This window comes from Dromiciops gliroides, chromosome 1, assembly GCF_019393635.1.
Source record: "Dromiciops gliroides isolate mDroGli1 chromosome 1, mDroGli1.pri, whole genome shotgun sequence".
Lineage (NCBI taxonomy): Eukaryota > Metazoa > Chordata > Mammalia > Microbiotheria > Microbiotheriidae > Dromiciops > Dromiciops gliroides.
The window spans coordinates 486,557,906-486,578,553 of record NC_057861.1 but is presented as its reverse complement, the minus strand read 5'-3'; the positions used below and the strand labels follow the sequence as shown (position 1 = coordinate 486,578,553).

Here is a 20,648-nt window from a genome sequence, read left to right as displayed (position 1 = left end):
GCACCCCTCAAATCAGTGACAAAAGAGGCTTGGCTTATATTGGGGATACTGACTGGGTTTCATATGCATACCAGTTTCTCAGGTTCAAAACAACAACTTACTTAGAGTTCATTGTCTCTGTTTATAAATACAGTCATAGAGTGTAACATTCTCAAGTATCCTTATGGTGCCAAGAGAACAATGTTTGCATTAGGACTAAAGTGTATTTTGGCTACTGTTTAGCTGGGTTGTTAGGACTACAGTTCTCCAAATACTTATGGAAGTGATGGATTTGATTATTTGAGTAAATATATATGTATATATACATATGTGTGTGTATCTATCATCTATCTATCTATATCTACATATGCTTTGGGTGGTGGTACATGAATGGATCGTGACTGTCAGAATCATGGCATATCCAATTAGAAAGCCATTCAGAGTATATTAAAATGACATAAAGGACTATTAAGTTGTCTTTTAAAGAAAGAAACTTCCATGCTCTATTAAATGCATTTAACAAGACACTTTTATATTAAAAGTTTCACATTAAATATACATCTTTATACATCTTATTACACAGAATGAAAACACTCACAATTTGCATTCAAAGTTTCCATGAAACTTTTAAAATGGTAGATTAACCAATACACAACTTACAGCAGTGACTGATGAGTGACAGGTGACACACAAAACAGCTGAGTATAATTGGCACATATTCCACACGGAAAGAACCACAGGGAGAACAGCATTCATGAGATTAGAGGTGAACCACCCCCTTATCTACCTGGGAGATTTCATCAGTGCTGAGGTCTTGAAGGCACCATTATATAATAACGTCATGCATGGAGTTGGTTCTTTTTGCACAAAACCCCTACTTTGCCTTCTCTGTTGCTGTTTGGTGAACTAACTTTGAAGGATGAAAAGGTTATATTCCAACCATCCAATGTGCTGTGTCTACCTAACAGTTGTCATGGCTTGATGCCCCAGAGACTAAATCCTCCATGAATTTCACAGGATAAATAGAGCATGAAAAGTGAGACAAAGTTCCCTGATGACCCTTGCAATGTACCTTCTATGGGTTCATCTATGAAGAAGGGATGAGGTTATTGGTACAACCGTTGGTCCTGCATATCTGTGGGTGTTCTGCTCAGAGTGCCAAGAAAGGATACCGTGAAATTAACAAAGGTGAGCCAAACGGTAAACCTGTCTACCAGGGGCCTGAGTAAGTCAAATGGATTCACTTCCCATAGAGCCATGAATGACTTTTGCTCTCAGGATACCTGTAAAAGCAATTAACAGAATTGGAGTTCTGACCCTCAAAAAAGCTAGTGTCATTTCATTTTGCAACTGATGGTGAACCTCTTTTAGTGAAATAACTTCACCTGTTAATCCTTCTTGGCCTCTTCCTAAAATAATGACTCTATTCTCCTGCTCTGTCAGTATTTTAACATCACAAAGTTCCTCAAAGTATTAAACTAAGGTGATGTGGGAGGAGAGGATAGTCTTTTAGGATGAAGAAATGCAATGCTTCAAGCAATGATGAGAAACTGAGGGAGAGCCCTGGTCCCATCAAGGTTTATAGGAGCAGCTCTGGGCAATTTCAGAAACTGGACTTTAAAGAAAAAAAAAAAAGGGGGCAGCTAGACGGCGCAGTGGATAGAGCACCGGCCCTGGAGTCAGGAGTACCTGAGTTCAAATCCGGCCTCAGACACTTAACACTTACTAGCTGTGTGGCCCTGGGCAAGTCACTTAACCCCAATTGCCTCACTAAACCCCCCCCCCCCCAAAAAAAAAAGACCAAAGAGGGAGACAGGGTTGTATCTACCAATCAGTCCTTGTATCTGTCAATCATTCCTTGAATCAGAAAGACATAGGTCCTATCTCTGCCACATAGGGGCAGATCACTTGATTTCAGCCCTATTGACAATTGAGTGAACTTTGGAAAGTGTTAGATTTGCCTAGCAGGTCCCTACATCAACAAAATCACAGACTATAACCCATTCGCCCCTCTCAAAACAGAATGAAACAAATTTTTGCGAAGGGCAGTTTGGTGGAGGATCCCTTTGTTAGTCAAGATTTTCCTTTGTTCATACCCAAGTCTTTGAATTACTCAGGGGGAATAGGGATCCACAGATCAGAGATTTCTTTCCCTCTTAAACCCTCCTTTTCTACTTTAGAAGGCGTGTAGGTTTTTTGGGCATTCACTCTGAACTACTAAACGAAAAAAAAAAAAGGCATTCCAAATGATAGCTTTATATTTACCAAGTAGCTGAATATGTAAGTGATACTGGGACAGTGTCATAAGAAGTTTTGTGGCTGGAGATGCTATGAAATCATAGATTTAGAGCTGAAAGGGACACCAGTCCCTTCATTTTAAGGATGAAGAAACTGAAGCTCAGAGCTTCACTTTAACTGACTTTCTACTCAATTACATAGTTAATAAATGTGAAAGGTAGGATTTGAACCCGGGTCTTCTTGATTCCAAGACCAGCACTGTTACATATCTATATTCTGTTTTCACATGACATGCAACAACTTAAAAGGGTTTCTTCTCTTCCCCTAAAGATAAAATAACGAGAAGCACTGAGATGCTCTGACAGGCCTTTTTCTCCTTAAATGAAACAGAACTTAATTATTATTTTCACTACTTGCTGCTGACATGCTAGGCTTGGAACTAACAAGCAAACAAACAAAAAAGCCAAAGTAATCTACATGTGAGTAGTCCTGAAAGAGAAAAATAGCTTCAAGTGGTAGATGTTTAAGAAAATATCAATACAGGCTGACAGACAGGAAGCAGTCACAATTCGAGGGAGAGGGTCACCAAAAAAACACACAAGCAAAAACTGGTAATGGGGAGTAAACTGTGATAACACATTGTTTCTTCAACCTGTTCCCCTCTCTAGGCCCTCACCAAGGGGAATGGATTAAGAGTCTTGGGTAAACTTGATAATGATGACTGGTGAGCCGCTGTGGCTTATGATCATATCAATAAGCAAAGACAAAGTCAGTGCAAACAAACTCCTGTGTTTATTTCGGCTGTGCATAGGGAGTGGACTATTTTCTTAAGAAAAATTTTCATTTAAAAAACAACCCCCATTATTAATACTATCCAAAGAGAAGATATGACCCTCTGGTTTAGGAAACTAATTTGGTTTGTGGAGATGTAATCAGGTGGACTGCAAAGCTGCCGTAGACATTTGTACAACTCCAGACTTGCATATTTAAGAACGGCTAATCCTGCAGGAAGTAATCTTTCCATCCCCTGATAAGAGAAGGAAAAGATGACATCACTAACAAGTTCTCTTGTCATGCTATCCTGGTATGGCATTCCCATACAAAGTATAGATTCAATTTACTTGCATGTCATAAAAAAGGGCAGGCAAACACAAATTATTACACCAGGCAATCTGGTTTCATGGAATGTATCTGATAATACAAAATGGGACTCTTTCCTTTGGAAACCTAACCAAGACTGCTATTAAAGCGCACCAGCTGAATCAGACATCCCAGGTTTTGTCAGAAGTGCTTTCTTGGGGACAGAATCTCTTTAGCAGGTGGAGAAAAACATTTTTAGAAATGACCCTTTTGGTGATGGATGCGGAAAGTGAAGGCGGGCTGCCATCTACATCAAGAAAGCACTTCTTTTGGAGAGAGAGTTTGTGGGTTGATAGAAACAATCACCAACCAGTTCTTCCAGAGGTAAGGTAACAGCTTGCTTCCACAGCTCTAAGTAGGAACATTTAGGCACAACTACATCACCTAAAAGGGTAATCTGATTTCTGGCCTAGGTTTTTGTGGATGGGTCTTAAAGTCTGTTCTCACTAGGTTGGAGCTACCTAGACCAAATCCAAGTCAGTGAATCAAAGGTTTTATAGTCGGGAAGCAGAAAGAAAACATTAGCTTGGCACCTAATGCTCATTTCCCCACTTTTTGCTTTCCCATCAAGGCTTCAGAACAAATGATTATTCAAAAACATTTTTTTTTTCTTCTTCATTCAGTGCTAAACCAATGTCTGGTTGGTGAATGAATGGGAAATAGTGTGAAAGAAAGAATTAAATAGCAGGCATTTTCATAGTTTTCTCATGATCTGTACAAGTTATACAATCTTGCTCTCCTCAATTACAACTGGAGAAGCATAGTATTAGACAGGTTAGTGGGCAGACTGGAGGCAGTATCAGTGAGCTCTCTGAACAGGCATGTGTGATCACGGTTCTGTCGTTTATCACATTTGGCACGCTCCCAGTGTACCGGGTATTATTGGGAAATCAGGGAGGAGGGTTCAGATTGTATTTCTGAAGCAACACAACTTTGTTAATTATTTTTTCTTCCAAGCAACTAGATGATAGCAAGACCTATCCAGGCCTTCATGGTGTATTTAGCTCTAAGGATAAGCTAGAGTTTTGGCCTTTAGGTATTTCTAAACTGGGGGTGGGGTGGGGTGGAGTATCACTTCTTTATGTAAGGTTATCCTTCCCACCTTTGCCCTCTGAAAGGCCAGATTTGCTGTTAGCTACACATTGTCTACTTAAGATTCATTTTGACTTAGAGAAATGGAAACACCATTTCTAGAATGCATTTCTATCCCTGAGGCAAAAAGGATATTGAGTATTGTGAGCCGGCTATTTTAGTGATATTCATTCATGCACTATTTGTGAAAATGAGATGAGATAAACAGTGATAGCCTTCTGAAGGCCTGTAACCCAAGCCTGCCCCCCACCGCCCTCCCTTCTACCCTCATTGAAATAACTTAGTCCTGTTAATGAAACATTGGCCACAAAGCACTAACTACCATAAGGTAGAAGCCATAGGATCTGACTTGGCTTCTGAATGAAACTTGTGAGTGAACAGATACACCCTTAGAGATTTATTGTTGTACCAAAGGAAAAAAAAAGATTAAAAATATATATATAATATATATATATATTAAACCACTATTTTATTTACATACCCTAGTCATAAATAATTGAACTCTTTCTGCTACTGCAAAATGATTTCATTGAGAAAGGTCTCCTAATCACATCAAGGGGAGAAAAAGAACTTCTTTGCTGGATTAGTCTAACCAACCATGTGTGAAAGCACACATATAGATAGCCCTGCACCCATACGTAAACTCAAGCACACACACACACACACACACACACACACACACACACACACATACATGAGGGAGGGTTCTGAAGATTCCTGTGGGGAATGAGTCCTGAAAGGCCTAGCCTCTGTCTGTTCTCATAGGGGACAGTATAGCACCAGTGGAGAATTATCATTATTATTACTGTTTTTACCATATGCAGGTGTGAGTTCATGACAGCAGGAGAACAAAGAAATGACAATCCTTGGAGCTCACTGTTTGTTTGCTATAAGCTGCTTTGCTCTGTTTACCCTGGAAGGCGTATCTTTGGATTTGAAAATATTTTAATTCACAGGAAATAAATGATGTGGGGGTGGGGGTGGGTTATTTGTGATCACATTTAAATATGGTTCCTCCATCCCCTTAAATAGAAACATAGTTCTAAAGACATGCAGCAGTGCCGAAGTACCACTCTAATGATCTGAACAGACAGTCAGTCCACCCATGGGGAAAAGCAGTAACTTTGTGTTTCCTCTCTCAGTCCGGAGCTCTGCTCTATGCACGGTGAGGAGGCCTTGCTTCCATGTTTCTCCACGGCCTCCCTCCCATCCGAGGGGAGAGGTGAGTGGGTCCCTCCTCTCATAGGGTTCGGACAGCCACAGGGTAGAGCAGGGACAAGTGTTCTGCTCCTTTGATGGGCAGTTTTTTGGTTGTGTAGTAGTGGATGACTTCCGGGACGCTGTCAAATGGAGGGCTGTTCTGACCCAGGATATATTTCTCTTTGGCTTTTGTCAGTTTCATGTGCATGAAGCCCTGGTTGCTCCTGTGAAGAAAGCAAGGAGAGGTTAGGTTAGTAAGGTACCCAAGGGAGAAGACATCACCTGCTGAGGCAAGACAGGGGGCAGAGGTATAACCGTTCTCAGAGACGGTCACCAGAATTAGTTGGAGACTGTGCTAAGGGCTTCTGAATGCTATTTCCTCTGGAACAAGAGAACTGGAAACTGCAGGGATGCCCATCCACTGGGGAATGGCTGAACAAGATGTGGTATAGGATTGAGATGGAATACTACTGTGCTACAAGAAATGATGAGCTCGAGGATCTCAGAAAAATATGGAAAGTCTTGCATGAAATAATGAAGAGTGAAATGAGCGGAACCAAGGGAACACTGTATACAGTAACAGCAATATTGCTTTAAGACACAACTTGGGGGCAGCTAGGTGGTGCAGTGGATAAAGCAGTGGATTCAGGAGGACCCGAGTTTAAATTCTGCTTCAGACACTTGACACTTACTAGCTGTGTGACCCTGGGCAAGTCACTTAACCCTTATTGACCCACTCACCCCTCCCCCAAAAAAAAGAAAGAAAAAAAGAAAAAGAACAACTTAGAATGAGTAAGTCATTTTGACTATTATAAATATAGCCAAATTAATGACAAAGGATCTATGAAGGAAGATGCTCTCTGCATCTAGAGAAAGAACTGATAAGCAGAAGTATGCATAGAAAGATTTACATACATATATTCATATACATGTGTGTATATGTATATATGTGTGTATATACACACATAGACACAAATACAAGTATATATATATATATATATATATATATATATATATATATATATATATATATATATATATATATATATAGGGCAGGGAGAGGGAAGGAAGGGAAAAAAAGAAATTTCCAGGATAACTTTATTATATTTAAAAGGAATATCAAGTTGTACATAATAGATTTTATAGTTTCATGGACAATCATCTTTTTTAAAAAATTATACTTTGTTATGGAAATGCTTGTTTTATTCCATAAATAATAATAAAGAAAAAGACTCAGGGCCAATCCAAACCCCAGCTTTCCTGCTTATTCAAACCCTGGGGCTCAGGAGTGCCTGCCAGATGCCAGAGATAAGTCCAGCTATGCATTCACTTTATGTTTTGAGCTCCCAAACTTTTTTGTTTGAGAGCTTGTCTTTAACTAGGATCAAAGCACAACATTAACATTGACATTGACGGTGACCTGACCCAAATTGAAACAATACATCCTACTTCGAGGTCACAGTGATAACCCCTGACAAAAGACTCTACACCCCCCCTCCCCTTCCCACATTGGCGACTTCCTCTATCTTCCATCAATTTTTGCTACTGTGGTAGAAATATGAGAACCCAGATGTAGCAGAAGTTTGAAATGCTGCTGTGGCCATGTCCAGCCAAGCAGGACCTTTTCACTTTTCTCTGTAGCAGTGTTGGTAGGGGATGCTCCTGGCTGGCTATCAAACAGGGGAGGGGTAATAGATTTGTGGAAGGGAGTGGGGGCAGATGGGCAGTCTGCATAGTGTGAAGGAGAAGGAAATTAACTCGTTTCCATGATGTCCATAGAAGTTTCTAGCTGGAAGGGACCTTAGCGCAGGGGTCCTTCCTTCCTTCCCTCCTTCTCTCTCTCTCTCTCTCTCTGGTGGGGCAATGAGGGTTAAGTGACTTGCCCAGGGTCACACAGCTAGTAAGTGTCAAGTGTCTGAGGCTGGATTTGAACTCAGGTCTTCCTGAATCCAGGGCTGGTGCTTTATCCACTGTGCTACCTAGCTGTCCCCAGTGCAGGGGTTCTTAATCCTGTTTTGAATCATGGACCCTTTCAGCAGTGTGGTGAAACTTGGGGGACTCCTAGAATAATGTTAAAATGCAAAAAAAAAAAATTAAATAGGATTGCAAAGGAAACCAATTATTTTGAAAAAACAGTTCTCTCTTCCTCATATATACACATACATTCATCTTCCTCATCTATATGTGTGTTTGTGTCTGTTTATCTAAAAATGAATTCAAGATCCTTAGGGCAAGAACCTCTGGATGAAGTTCTTTGAGTTCCTTAGAAGAAAAATGTAACCTAGAAAGAGAACATTATTAATTGAGGCATGACAATAAGTTGGGATATAACGGACATTTTAAAGGATTAAAAAAAAAATTAGATAAGTATGCTCCTTTGTCCATTTCATCCCTACAGCTTGGTCACATTTTTATACTTTAATCTGTGATTACTGTTGTGAATGCGCAGCCTGGGAACAGCACTCATTGTTAACTTCACCTTTGTTTCAGCAGTAAACTAAAGCTATCACTGACCAAATACTTTGAAGACACATACACAGTAATGGATACTATCAAAAAGAAAAGTCAGTGTGAAATGATCACAGTAATAAACAAGAATGCCTTCTTTTAATAACCAAGATCAACCCAACTGGATAATTTACATGGTTCAGTAAAGAGAATAAACCTCTTGGCTTTACCCAAATTTTTATGCCATTCACAGCATGCATTTCAATAACAACTGAAGCAGATTATATCACTTCAGACAGTAGGGCCTCTTTAGGGAATATATCCTAAACAGTTTAATTCTTGACACTAAATTTTTTGGGGCCATGTAATGCCAGTGTATAATTTAAAAAAATTGTGGTAGAATATACACATGTGTGTATATGTGTATATATATCTCTCTCTATATAGCAATTAAAATTCTCATTTCAGTGTTAGCGCAATGGCTATATAAGTCTTACTTCAAGTGTTATTTAAAAATTTCCATTTTATATTCACATGTGATTCTCTTTCGAACAATTTAAGTAAATGCAGGCTCATATTTTTCAGATTTGTTGAGGCAATTCTCTGATGAAATGACCCTTCACTGAAGAGTAGAAATCACTGCAGGCACTGTAATTATAACATTGCCAACCTAGAAATCTTGATTTAAATTTCAATTCTTTACAGGAATGACTCGCTTTTGAAACATAATTACTCTCTAAGTGATTTCCTTTAAGCCAAGGGTGACATCTCTAAATATGTTTGGAGCAGCTATATTGTTCTGTTTCACCATTCATTGAGCATTTGCTCTTCTAGTAAATGATTTAAAGGTTCCACCCCTAGATTAATGTGATAAGAGAAATAAATGCATGCTGTGTGGAGGAACCCAAATTCCAACAAATTTGGATGAACAATGTTTTTAAAGACCTATGTTTCTCCTCCAAGTCGAAGTGAAGATTATACAGAGAGTGCTTGAGGCTGTTAAAGGGAGAAAGGTAGGGACTTGAGATCTTTCATGTAGTCATAGAAATTCTTCATCTTCAGCAGCAGCAGTAGCCGCCACCACCACCACTACCACCACCACCTCATCAGCACCCCCATCACCTCAAAACCTGGCACTAGGTACAACCTGGTACTCCAGTGCTAGGTATGTGTGTGCCAGAGCCCTGAAAGTTTAAACTGGACCCTTCCCTCTAGGTCTAATGAATTCAGAAGCAATAGCCCTAGAACTAAGGCCCACTTCTTTAAAGTCTACTGGGGCAACACAGGTCCTTCAAAGCATAGAATAAACCGCAACCATTCAGTAGAGACTCGACTCTGGAATATATGGCGGTGACACCCCAAAACCTAGTCTGTATTTGCTTGTAAACATGCCTGTGTGTCATGGCAGTACATAGCTGCGTGAGATTAAGGTGACCAACGTGTTGGGAGCGGGCTTCTTGTTTGTTATAATATGCAGGGGGCAGGCATTGTACATGGCAAGTCCTGTGTTATTTTGAGGTTGGGGGGAGCTTTAGGACAATATTGGCTTAATAATAGCTTGACAAACGATAAAGATCTTTCCTCACAAAATCCCCTCTGAAGCACGTCATTCAAGTATCAATTTTTATTATTGATGAGCAAGTTAAATGACTTGCCCAAGTCAATGCTAGTTGGAGTTGGAGCTTAGATGTGAAGTGGATCTTCTCAATCTCACATGCGTTTCACTGTTCTGTGGCTGGGACGATGAAAAGCACACTGGATTCAGAGAGTCAGGGGACCTGAGCCTGAATCCCTGGCTCTACCCCTGACTGCCCATATGACCAAGTCACTTAATTTTTCTGGGTCTCAGTTTTCTCATCTGCAAAATGAAGAGATTGGACTAGCTGACCTCTAAGACCCTTTCCAGCTCCAGATCTATTATTCTCTGATCCTTTGGGGTCAAGCTCTTCCATATGGAACACAACATCTTTTGCTAGAAACACTTCCCCTCCCCCCTTTTTTAAAATGGGAGGACCTTAGGTGTAGTATGGGAACTATGTGGCACAATGTAAAGAACAGAAGCAGCTAAGTAGCACAGTGGATAGAGCACTGGGACTGGAGTCAGGAAGATCTGAATTCAGATCTGGCCTCAGGTACTTCTTAGCTGTGTGACCCTAGGCAAGTCACTTAATCCTGTTTGCCTCAGTTTCCTCATCTGTAAAACAAGCTGGAGAAGGAAATGGCAAACCATACCAGTATCTCTGCCAGTGTAAGGACTACTAGTGGACTAGGAAGGAAAAGTAGAAAGCAAATGAATATTAAGCATCTATTACGTGCCAGGCACTGTTGATCCTCACAACAACCCTGTGAAGTAGGTGCTGTTATCCCCATTTTATAGTTGAGGAAGCTGAGGCAAACAGAAGTTAAGTGACTTACCCAGGGTCACACGGTGAATAAGTGCCTGAGGATGGATTTGAATTCAGATCTGCCAGATTCCAGGCGCCATACTCCATCCACTGCATCACCTAGGTGTCTCACTGGGAGTCATGACACCTGAGTTTTTGTTTATGGTTGTTAATAGTAAGGTATGTGATTGTCAGAAGGAAAGAGAAATGGAAAGGGGGTGGGGAGAAAGACAGGGAGGGAGGAAAGAGAAGAGGGAGAGAGAGAAAGAAAGGGGAGAGGAGTTGGGACCGAGGGAAGGAGGAAAGAGATAAAGGGAGAGGGGGATAGCTAAGGAGAGGAGAGAAAAGGGGAGAGGGGAAAACAGATAAAGAAAGGGGAGAGAAAGAGGATGAGAAAGAAAAGAAAGAGGATGAGAGAGACAGGATGAAAGAGGGAGAGAGGTTCAAGGATCAGGTAGAGTTAAGAGTGGAGCTAAGGGAATCTGAACGTGATGTTTAGAGGGAATGACAGCAAGGGCAGCTCAGTGTGGATCCCGTAAGGGGAATTCCATGTTGGAGGTGAAGCAAAGGCAGAGTAATCCCTGCCTATGGAGCTAGATCTTAGTGCCTATGGAAGAATACCAGATTTCTGAGAGCTGTAATAACAGAGCCTTGGCAGATCTCTGACTGGTCCTGTTCTGAAGCACCAGCAGGCTCTACATGAAAAAAGAGACCCCTCAGGGAGAAGTGGAAAGACACTGCATGCGAGCATAATCAGGGCAAGTGGAAATGCTTGTGAATGTGTGGGTGAAGGGCTCTGTGTCATTTAGGGAAAATTAATGTCCTGTATTTGAGGTGGAATCAAGAAGTAGGTAAAATGAGATCTATAGCTATGTATTTACATATGACATGTGTATTATGTATATAATTGAAGGCCGTTAAGTTCTTGTGCCCCGATTTCCTAATTTGGGACTGAGCATCCAGGGAGTAAATGCCCTAAATGGACACTGTCCTTTATTAGAAATATGAGAATCCCATAGCCTTACCCTAGCAGTGAAAACCTACAGATACATACACAGAGGGTATTCTCCTTCCTTCCTATTTTTTCATTCTCTCTTTCCTTCCCTGTCTCCTTTCCTTCCTTCATTTCCTCCCTCCCTTCGTCTGGAATTATAACTTCACATGTGTAGGAAATTCCCTTTACCAGTAGAGATCAGAAACAAATTCTGATCAAAAGCTGCCTGGGGAATTTGAGAAGTTGTGACTTGTCCCGGTCACACATCTACTGTTATGTCAGAGGCAGAGGTTTCTGACTCCAAGGCTGGCCTTCTACCCACTACAGTATTCTTATTCATCCTCTTTTCCTTTCCTGAATCCTCTTCCATATATGTGAATAATTTGTGAATCAATTCCTCATTGCCCCAGATTCTTCCAGGAGCTTCCTGTGTAATGAAGACTGCAACCCATCTGTGACTTGGCAGTTAACTTCTAGGGAGTTATCTGAAGTATACAGAGCTTGAATGACTGGCTCAAGGTCATGCAACAGGTAACCACAGGCAGGATTTGAACCCAGGTCTACCTGCAAATGACTCCAACATCTGTGTCCAATCACTTCCCACCTGCTGATATATAAGCAATTTAACTTTGGGTGATATTATTTAGTATTTGCAATGAAGACGTTCGGCTCTCTTTGCAGTGGGCTTTTGTGTAGCCTATGTAAGTCTTTGGTCTCTGTTTCTTAATGCTGAGTCATATCTTACACACATACTCACAACCCCATACCCCCTATCTATCTAATCTATCTATCTATCTATCTATCTATCTATCTATCTATCTATCTATCTATCTATCTATCTATCTATCTATCTATATTTTCGCCATTCTTTCCTATGCCCACTTCTCTATTTAAGTCTCTAAAGCACATGGTGACAATTGGAAGTACAATTTCCTAGTACTGAGTACTAGGAAAGCAGATATAATCTGTCACCAGGGTTGAAGCCTTTCCTGCATGGTAGAATCTGCCCATGTTTATGCTTTCTTGGCATAGACTTCTAGACCCCAGGCTCCCCTCTGTGCCAGGGTAGGTCATTGGAGCAGGACTCTGACTCCAAAGCTAGTGTCCTTTTCACTGTACCAAGCTGCCTCCCTAAAGCTCCTTGTTCAAAGGAAAATAGCCACTCATTTTATAACCTTTCACCCACCATAGTCCTTCCCCAAGGGATCTAGGATTGCTAATTAGATAGAACTTTACAGAGGCCAATTAAACACTCTCCTATTGCCCCCCCACACCCCCATTTACAGATGAAGAAACTGAGGCCTGGAGACATTAAACAACTTGCCCCAAGTCATAGAGGTGACACATAGAAGAGCCAAGATTCCAATACAGACCCTTGATTCTAACTTTAGTCCTTTGTGGCTGCCAAACATATAGGAAGGCTGAACCTTCGTTCCCTTGAACTGAGCAAAGTGAGGTCACATGGGAAAATTTCTTGGATGCAGGATGAAAGGGGATGGAATGTGTTCTGTTCCGTTCCTGGCTGTCCACCTGCCATGGGATAAATGAACAGGGACCCCTCCTGAGCCATCATCTTAGAACACTACTTTTTCTCCAAAATGATCTCCTGGGTGGAGACTCCAAATAAAAGAGCAGCTCAAAAATGCGTTACTACATGCCCAAGTTCCAGAGCCTTCAGTCAGTTGTGGGGAGGAAGGAGGAGGAGAGGGTCCCATGTTCTGTCCCTGGCTCCTTGCTGCTCATGCCACAATAGTATTATCTGTTTCAAAGACGCCTGGTGATCCAAGGTGATGTCTGACAAGCCAGTGCTGACAGCTACTTTTCCAGACATGAGACAAGATCCTGTGTCATTTTCTTCTCCTTTGATAGAACATATTAAAGGAGCAAAGTCACAATTATAGGGGGCTTTCCCTGGTGGGTGACCTGCCTAATTAATGCGGCCGTGCTTTCAAATGATACATGATACAATCCATACCTATGCTCAGATATTTAATTATCATAACAAAAAGTAATTTCTGATCTTGGAGATTATCAAAAGCTCCTCCTTGGATGGGGCCTAATAACAAGGAGCGTCCTCTCATAATAATCAAGGTATTTAATAATACATCACACATCCTTGCAGCTGCTGGGGCACATTGCCTGAAGCACTGTGCCTGGCCTTTGCCTCTCACTTTTAGACATAATTGCTTAATGCATATTTCATGAAGAATACAGCATAATAGTTATGTTAAATCACCTCTTTTCATGATAAAATGACTTAAAATACTTGCATATGATGTTTGTGCAATAGAAAGCAAAGAAATTGTCTTCTGGTGTCAATGAATCCACACACAGTAATAATTTTTTGTTCGCCCTTTGGGGCTAATAGTTAGAATGATAACTAGTATTTGTATGGAGCTGTAAGGTTTACAAAGCATTTACATACATTATCTCAGTTGATTCTCCTAATGGCCCTGTAAGGCAGGTACTATTTTTTTTTTTTAGGTGGGGCTATGGGGGGTTGAGTGACTTGCCCAGGGTCACACAGCTAGTAAGTGTCAAGTGTCTGAGGCTGGATTTGAACTCAAGTCCTCCTGAATCCAGGGCAGGTGCTTTACCCACTGCGCCACCTAGCTGCCCCCACTGTCCTCTTTCTAAGGCTGTATCTTGTTTAGCAAAGTACAAAATCACTTTGTTGGGCTCAATTTTTACCAGGGAAGCAATGTTGGCCCTATGAAGAGTAGTGTTCATTAAATGTAGTCATTAAAACAATGAACAGCTGCAGTTATTGATTAATATCAAACTTGTATTCTAAAAACAATTTTTTAAAAAGGCAACAAAAATGTACGAAACATTTCTGAATTCCCATGCTAAAGCAATTCATGGTTTGGACTGTCTACCCCATGCTAGGCTTCAACCTTCCCCAGTGCCCCGTGGGGGTACAAAAGGGTTTTGTAAAGGCCAGGAAGGGGACGCCTCATGTAGCCATTATTTTATTCCCTGGAAGCCTAATACCAAGACTAGTTTGAATCTCTCCAGTTCATCTCAGTATATCCCTGTCTAATCATTCAAATTCTTGAATCAGGAGGGAGAAGGAGGAAAAACAGAGGGGAAAAGTACATTCCTCTCACCTCAACCTAGCCCACACATCTTAGGGAACTCAAGGTTAATGCCACCGTTTTATTTCACCTTTTCAAAATCTCTATTTGGTATTTCTATTTGCCTGTAGCAATATTACCTTCATAAACCAGTATTTACTTATAATCACTTCAAAGAACTGAACTGAACTTAACCAACTTAAGAAGCAAAACCAAACAAATAATGCAGGTAAAGCAATTTGTAGACTGTAGAAATGTCAACTGCTGTTACTGCCCCCAAGGGGGCATGATGGCAAGTCCTGGTAACAATTATCAGTACTTTCTGCAAGTCCCCCCCCCCACCATCCTGCAATGATGACCCCCCCCCCACCTCCATCCAAATCAGAATGAGAGACTAACTACCGAAGAGCCAAGTTAGAAAAATGACCCTTCCATTCCCCCACTTCAGAAGTCTTTTTTCAGGAACAAAGTAATGGATTATTCTATGTCTGATATTCACTACTTCAGTGGAACAATTTACCCTTTCTATGCCATCTCCAAGGACCTTCCTCCCTTCTGCTCCCTACTACCAAGCACACACCTTCACCCACCCACTCTCCCCCAAAGCAAGAATAACATCAAGTTCTCTTGCAGTATTACCCAACAGGTGGGAAAACTGTGAACTAGTGCCTTCACATGGGGTGTTCAGGAGGACTAGCACTTCTGGTGTAAGGGTGGCCACACCCTGACAAAACCATCCCAGCAGATGGGTTAGAGCAGGTTGAGGGTAACCAATGGACCTCAAACCTGTCAGTGAGTTAGGTGAAGTCTTACCCCAAGGATGTGAAGACTTCCCCTCGCAGAATGGGCAGATGAGAACAATTTGTTCCAATGGCCATGAAGGTGGCTGAAGCGGGCACTGTGGAGTGCTTAGAGCTTGGTCAGGCATTGATAATGCCGAAGTCATCTACTGCACCCTGGACCATAGCCAGTGGTTCTGACTTTTGTCCTGCCACTGGACTTTAGTGACTCTGAGGCTGATAACTTTGTGTAGCTCTGCCTCACTTAAATCCAATTCACATGCAAGTCAAGACATCACCCCATGATATCATTGGTCCTCTTCGAAAACAAAGGAACAACAACATATTGCAGATGAGGTCACTGAGGCATTAAGTAATTCACCCAAAGTCGTAGTAGAACCATAATCTGAATTCAGGTCTTCCAATGCCAAATTCAGCCTTCTATCTGTTGCTTGCAAAAATGAAAGACTAGACTGTTAGTGAACCATTTAGATGAAAAGAAAGAACAAAGGTAGTCCTTTCCTTTGAGATAATAACTCTATTATTGGTTGGACCACAAGGATTCCCAGCTTATTTACATAATGTACAGTAGAGGGGGCTGGGCACTAGTTTTTCTTTAGATCTGTTATCCAAAAGACAATGGAATTTTAAAAAGAAAAATACCAAATCTCCAAACACATGGAATGACTTGGATTGCTTTAAGGATCTCTGTTACACATATTTTACATTAGGTTAAATATGAGTTTATGGGACTGTGTCAAAGCAAATATTAAATAGCTAAACTTGGCCAGATTATGGTCTAAACTCTGCTTATTCACTTGGGGTTAGAGAGGAGTAAAAGCAGGCAGGTCTGACAAAACTGAGTTTGTATCAAACACTGATGCAATAAGGAAAACCTCTAATGTTCTTTCTATTAGTAATGGGATAAATCTGTCATGTTATTAATAAACTCCCATTCCACATAGCCTCTATGAGAAAGCCTCGCATACATGGATGCCAGGGAACTTAATTCCAGGGATCTCAACCTAGTGTCTGTAAACTTAAAAAAAATGTTTTGTTTTTTTTCGATAATTATTTCAATATGAGTTGTTTCTTTTGTAATTCTATTTATTTTATTCATGTAAAAACATTATTCTGATAAGGGATCCAGGCCAACTATCTTATTAAAGGAGGCCTATGACATTAAAAAGGTTACGAACTCTTGACAAATATAACTGTGACTTCTGCATTCATGATGGATGATGGAGAGGCTCACGGTCTCTATGCCTAGACTACCTAGTGTGGTAGTTTGTTCCCTGGCATCTCCACCTCTGGTAGGTTTCCTCTTTGCCTGGGTCCTCTGTCCTTTTGGACTGACATTCAGTGTGGGGTTGGAATAGCCTTTGAGGTCCATAGCTCTATATCTATCAACCAACCAATCAATCAATGACCTTAAATCTAGGAGGGATCATGGAGTCCGACCCCTTCATTTTAGTAAGGCTCAGAAGTCAAGTTACTTTCCCAAGCTCACCTAGGTCGTGAGTGGTGGAGCCAATAATGAAATCCAGGTCTTCTAACTCAAATTGAGGGCTCTTGCCAATACACTCTGCCTTGATGAAAGGGACTGTGTCTCATTTGTCCCAGTTCTCTCAGTACCTGGCATAATGCGTTGCACATGGTAGAATGGACATCAGAATAAAATAATGACATTAAACCTGTTTTGATTGTCCTCAAACTCAGTGCATATGTCTATATTTTAAGCTTAAAAGGTAAGAGTGATGTACCTATTAGATTGGATAATAGAACAGCAGAGGAAAATGACAAATGTTGTAGGGGATATGGGGGAAATGAGACATTAATGCACTGTTGGTGGAGTTGCAAACTGATTCAACCATTCTGTAGAGCAATTTGGAACTATGGCCAAAGGGCTATAAAACATGCATATACTCTTTGACCTAGCAATACCACTACTAGGTCGGTGTCCAAAGTGAGATAAAAAACAAAAAGTTAAAGGATTTATATGTACAAAAACATTTATAGCAGCTCATTTCTGGTGGCAAAGAACTGGAAATGGAGGGGATGCCCATCAACTGGGGAATTGTAGTATGTGATTATGATGGGACACTATTGTGCTTTAAGGAATGATGAGCAGGATGCTATCAGAAAAACCTGGAAAGACTTACATGAGCTGATGCAAAGTGAAATGTACTTTGAAGATGATCAGCTATGAATGACTTGGCTATTCTCAACAGTACAATGATCCAAGACAACTCTGAAGGACTTATGATGAAAAATGCTATCCATCCCCAGAGAAAGAACTGATGGTGTCTGAATTCAGATTGAAGCATAATTTTTTCTACTTTTTTTGGAGGTTTTTTGGGTCTGTTTTCTTTTACAACCTAATATGGAAATGTTTTGCATGACTACATGTGTATAACCTATATCGAATTGCTTAACGGGGGAGGTGGGGAGGGAGGAAGGAAGAGAATTTAGAACACAAAGTTTTAAAAATAGTTGTTAAAAATTGTTTTTACATGCAATTGGGGAAAATTAAAATTCTAAATAAACAAACAAAAAATAAAACAAAGATAAGAGGGAGTATGCAGACCTATGTGAGGAGGTAAGGAGGCTGGGGAGACTTTCGGCGGCACTGTTAATAGTCCTCAGAGCACCAAGAATCAGCATGAGGAAAACCCTGCTCTGCTTGTTCCTCAGCCTGGGGATGGCTGATGGGAGAGGAAGATGGCTTCTGTCAGATTTTCTTTAAAACTAGGGGTGCAGGGACAGATAGGTGGTGCAGTGGATAAAGCATCTGCCCTGGATTCAGAAGGACCTGAGTTCAGATCAGACACTTGACACTTAGTAGCTGTGTGACCTTGGGCAAGTCACTTAACTCTCATTAACCCACAAAAAACAAACAAACAAACAAACAAGCAAAACAAAAAATAAAACTAGGGGTGCTTCTAGGGACATGACACATTGTTTTTCTGGGGAAAAATTTTCTTCTTGGAGATTTCATCACAAGAATCTGGGCAGAGAGGGAGGAGGTCTGAAAGTAATAATACATATACATGATACATTCTGAAGTATGTGTATGCACACGGACATAAGTTATTTGAACCTGTTTCGTTTTCAGGTTCTCCATTTGTAAAATGAGGAGGCTGCACCATGTGACATGACTTTTGAGATCTCTTCCAACCTATGACCCCATACAATCAGTAAATCAAACCTATTAATAACTTTGGGGAGCAAGGTGGCACAGTGGAAAGAGCACTGGGTCTGGCTGGAGTCAGGAATACCTGAATTCAAATCTGGTCTCGGACACTTAAGCTGGCTGGGTGACCCTGGGCAAGTCACTTTACCCTGTTTGCCTCAGTTTCCTTATCTGTAAAATGAGCTGGAAAAGGAAATGGCAAGCCACTCCAGTATCTTTGGAAAGAAAACCCCAGAATGGGGTCATAAAGGTTTGGACACAACTGAAATGACTAAACGAGAATAACAAAGACATTAATAACTTTTCCTAGGCTCCATCTGTTATTCCCATTGCTGAGAGAGAGATGTTCTTTTTCTTTTTAATTAAAATTTCAGGGGCAGCTGGGTGGCACAGTGGATAAAGTACCGGCTCTGGATTCAGGAGGACCTGAGTTCAAATTCGGCCTCAGACACTTGTCACTTACTAGCTGTGTGACCCTGGGCAAGTCACTTAACCCTCATTGCCCTCGCAAAAACAAACAACAACAACAAAAAACCCAAACAAAAAAGCCTCCAAAACCAAAAAACCCACCACTACCACATCAAAAACAAATAAAAATTTCATCTCTTTCTTTGATTTTTACCTCATCTATATTTCACAATGTATCCTCTCTCCTTTATGCTCCTCTTTTATTGGGGGCAGGGGGCTAGGAGGAGAGAAATGTTTGTATATTTGCTCTAGCTATATCTCTGAAGTAAATATTCCTTTGCAAAATCTAATTAGACTTTTAGGTGATTCAATGGAACTGGGGTATTTGGACCCCTAAAATTGAGGGAACATAATTGGTGGAGGTTTGAACCAATGGCAATATAGGAGATACACCCCCTCCTACCCCTTAGGAATACTGGATAACCCTGGGGCAGGAGTGAAAAGTAAGAGAACAGGCCTTCCCATAATGGGATCTGAGCAGTCACCATTTCACATGTAGTGGGAAATTGTGGAGACTGAATCGGTTTAGTATCCTGCTTGTTGTTATGATGCCCTTGTGCTGTGGGACCAGGTGTCCCCTAGACCATTGCCCCCATCCTTACCACCCCACTAGTCAATGGGGAGAAAGAACTGACTCACATCAGGCTCGTGTGGACTAATTTTACTTTTAATGACCTCCTTAACCATAGGTTACCACTGTAACGATTGGAATAACGCCACCTGCTGGATACTAACTGTAGAAGAGTTCTGCCCATGAAGCGAAGGTCTTTGAGGGCAAGACCAGGAGTCTTGTCTTTGGTATCAGGAAGTGACGCGGACTAGTGGGAGGAGGAAGGAAGAGACTGGCGCGGAGTCTGGGGCTCTTTCCTGAGGACGCTGGCGGAGAAGGGAGCTAGAAATGTGCTCTCCCTTTAATAGATAGAAATCTAGGCCTTTTCTTCTCTCTTTACCAAATTCTTATTCTCCTTAATAAATGCTTAAAAGTCTAACTCTTGCTAAAGCTTGTAATTGATTGGCGACCACTCATTAGATATTTTAGACAGTTTAGCTAGAATTTTAGCCCTTAACAGATGGCTGACCACGAAGAGGAAAGCTAAACTTCAGTCTTCTTCTGATCTTCTGGTTGGGTAAGAAATTTCCCCTCCCTTTCCCTTTAACTGCCAAGTACTGGCGTACTGGCTGTGTTTTCCCTTTAAATTTTTTCGAATGGACCTTTTAAACTCCCTAATTACCCTATTTTTGATTTTAGTCTGTTTAACCAGACAAATGGGAGATAAGATCATGTTAATGCTTTGTTTTTGTGGATTTTCTATTTTTCTTTTTATTTTTGTTAAAAGAGCCAGCAACTTACTCACACAAGGAAATATCTCTCCCTCTCCCAACCATGCTTTTTCAGAGAAACCTGAAGAGATTCCCACAGCTTTTCCCAGTTCTAACAGTAATTGTTGCTTTAATTTTGCATGCCTGGAGGCAATGACCCACCCTCTAGAAGCTTTTAATCCCCTAGCACCTGGAGGCAAAGTGGGGGAAGAGGAATCCAGGCCTGAGTTCAAAATCAAGTCTGATTCAAATTGCTCTGGTCCCTCCCCTCCTCTCCAGACCCCACCCTCTACTCCTCCTATGGCCAAGCCCATTGCTTCCCCTGCCTGGGAAGTC

The 20,648-nt window shown here is 41.1% G+C and overlaps 1 protein-coding gene across 1 annotated transcript in view; it reads right to left on the bottom strand.

Annotated features, from left to right (window-relative positions):
- Positions 1–510: 510 nt before the first annotated feature.
- Positions 511–20,648, bottom strand: part of SHB (SH2 domain containing adaptor protein B) — a 383,908-nt gene continuing 363,770 nt past the window's right edge. Inside the window, exon 6 of the mRNA XM_044005533.1 lies at positions 511–5,873. Within this exon, the coding sequence (XP_043861468.1) occupies positions 5,690–5,873 (184 nt within the window). The 3' untranslated portion in view covers positions 511–5,689. The remainder of the gene's footprint in view (positions 5,874–20,648) is intronic.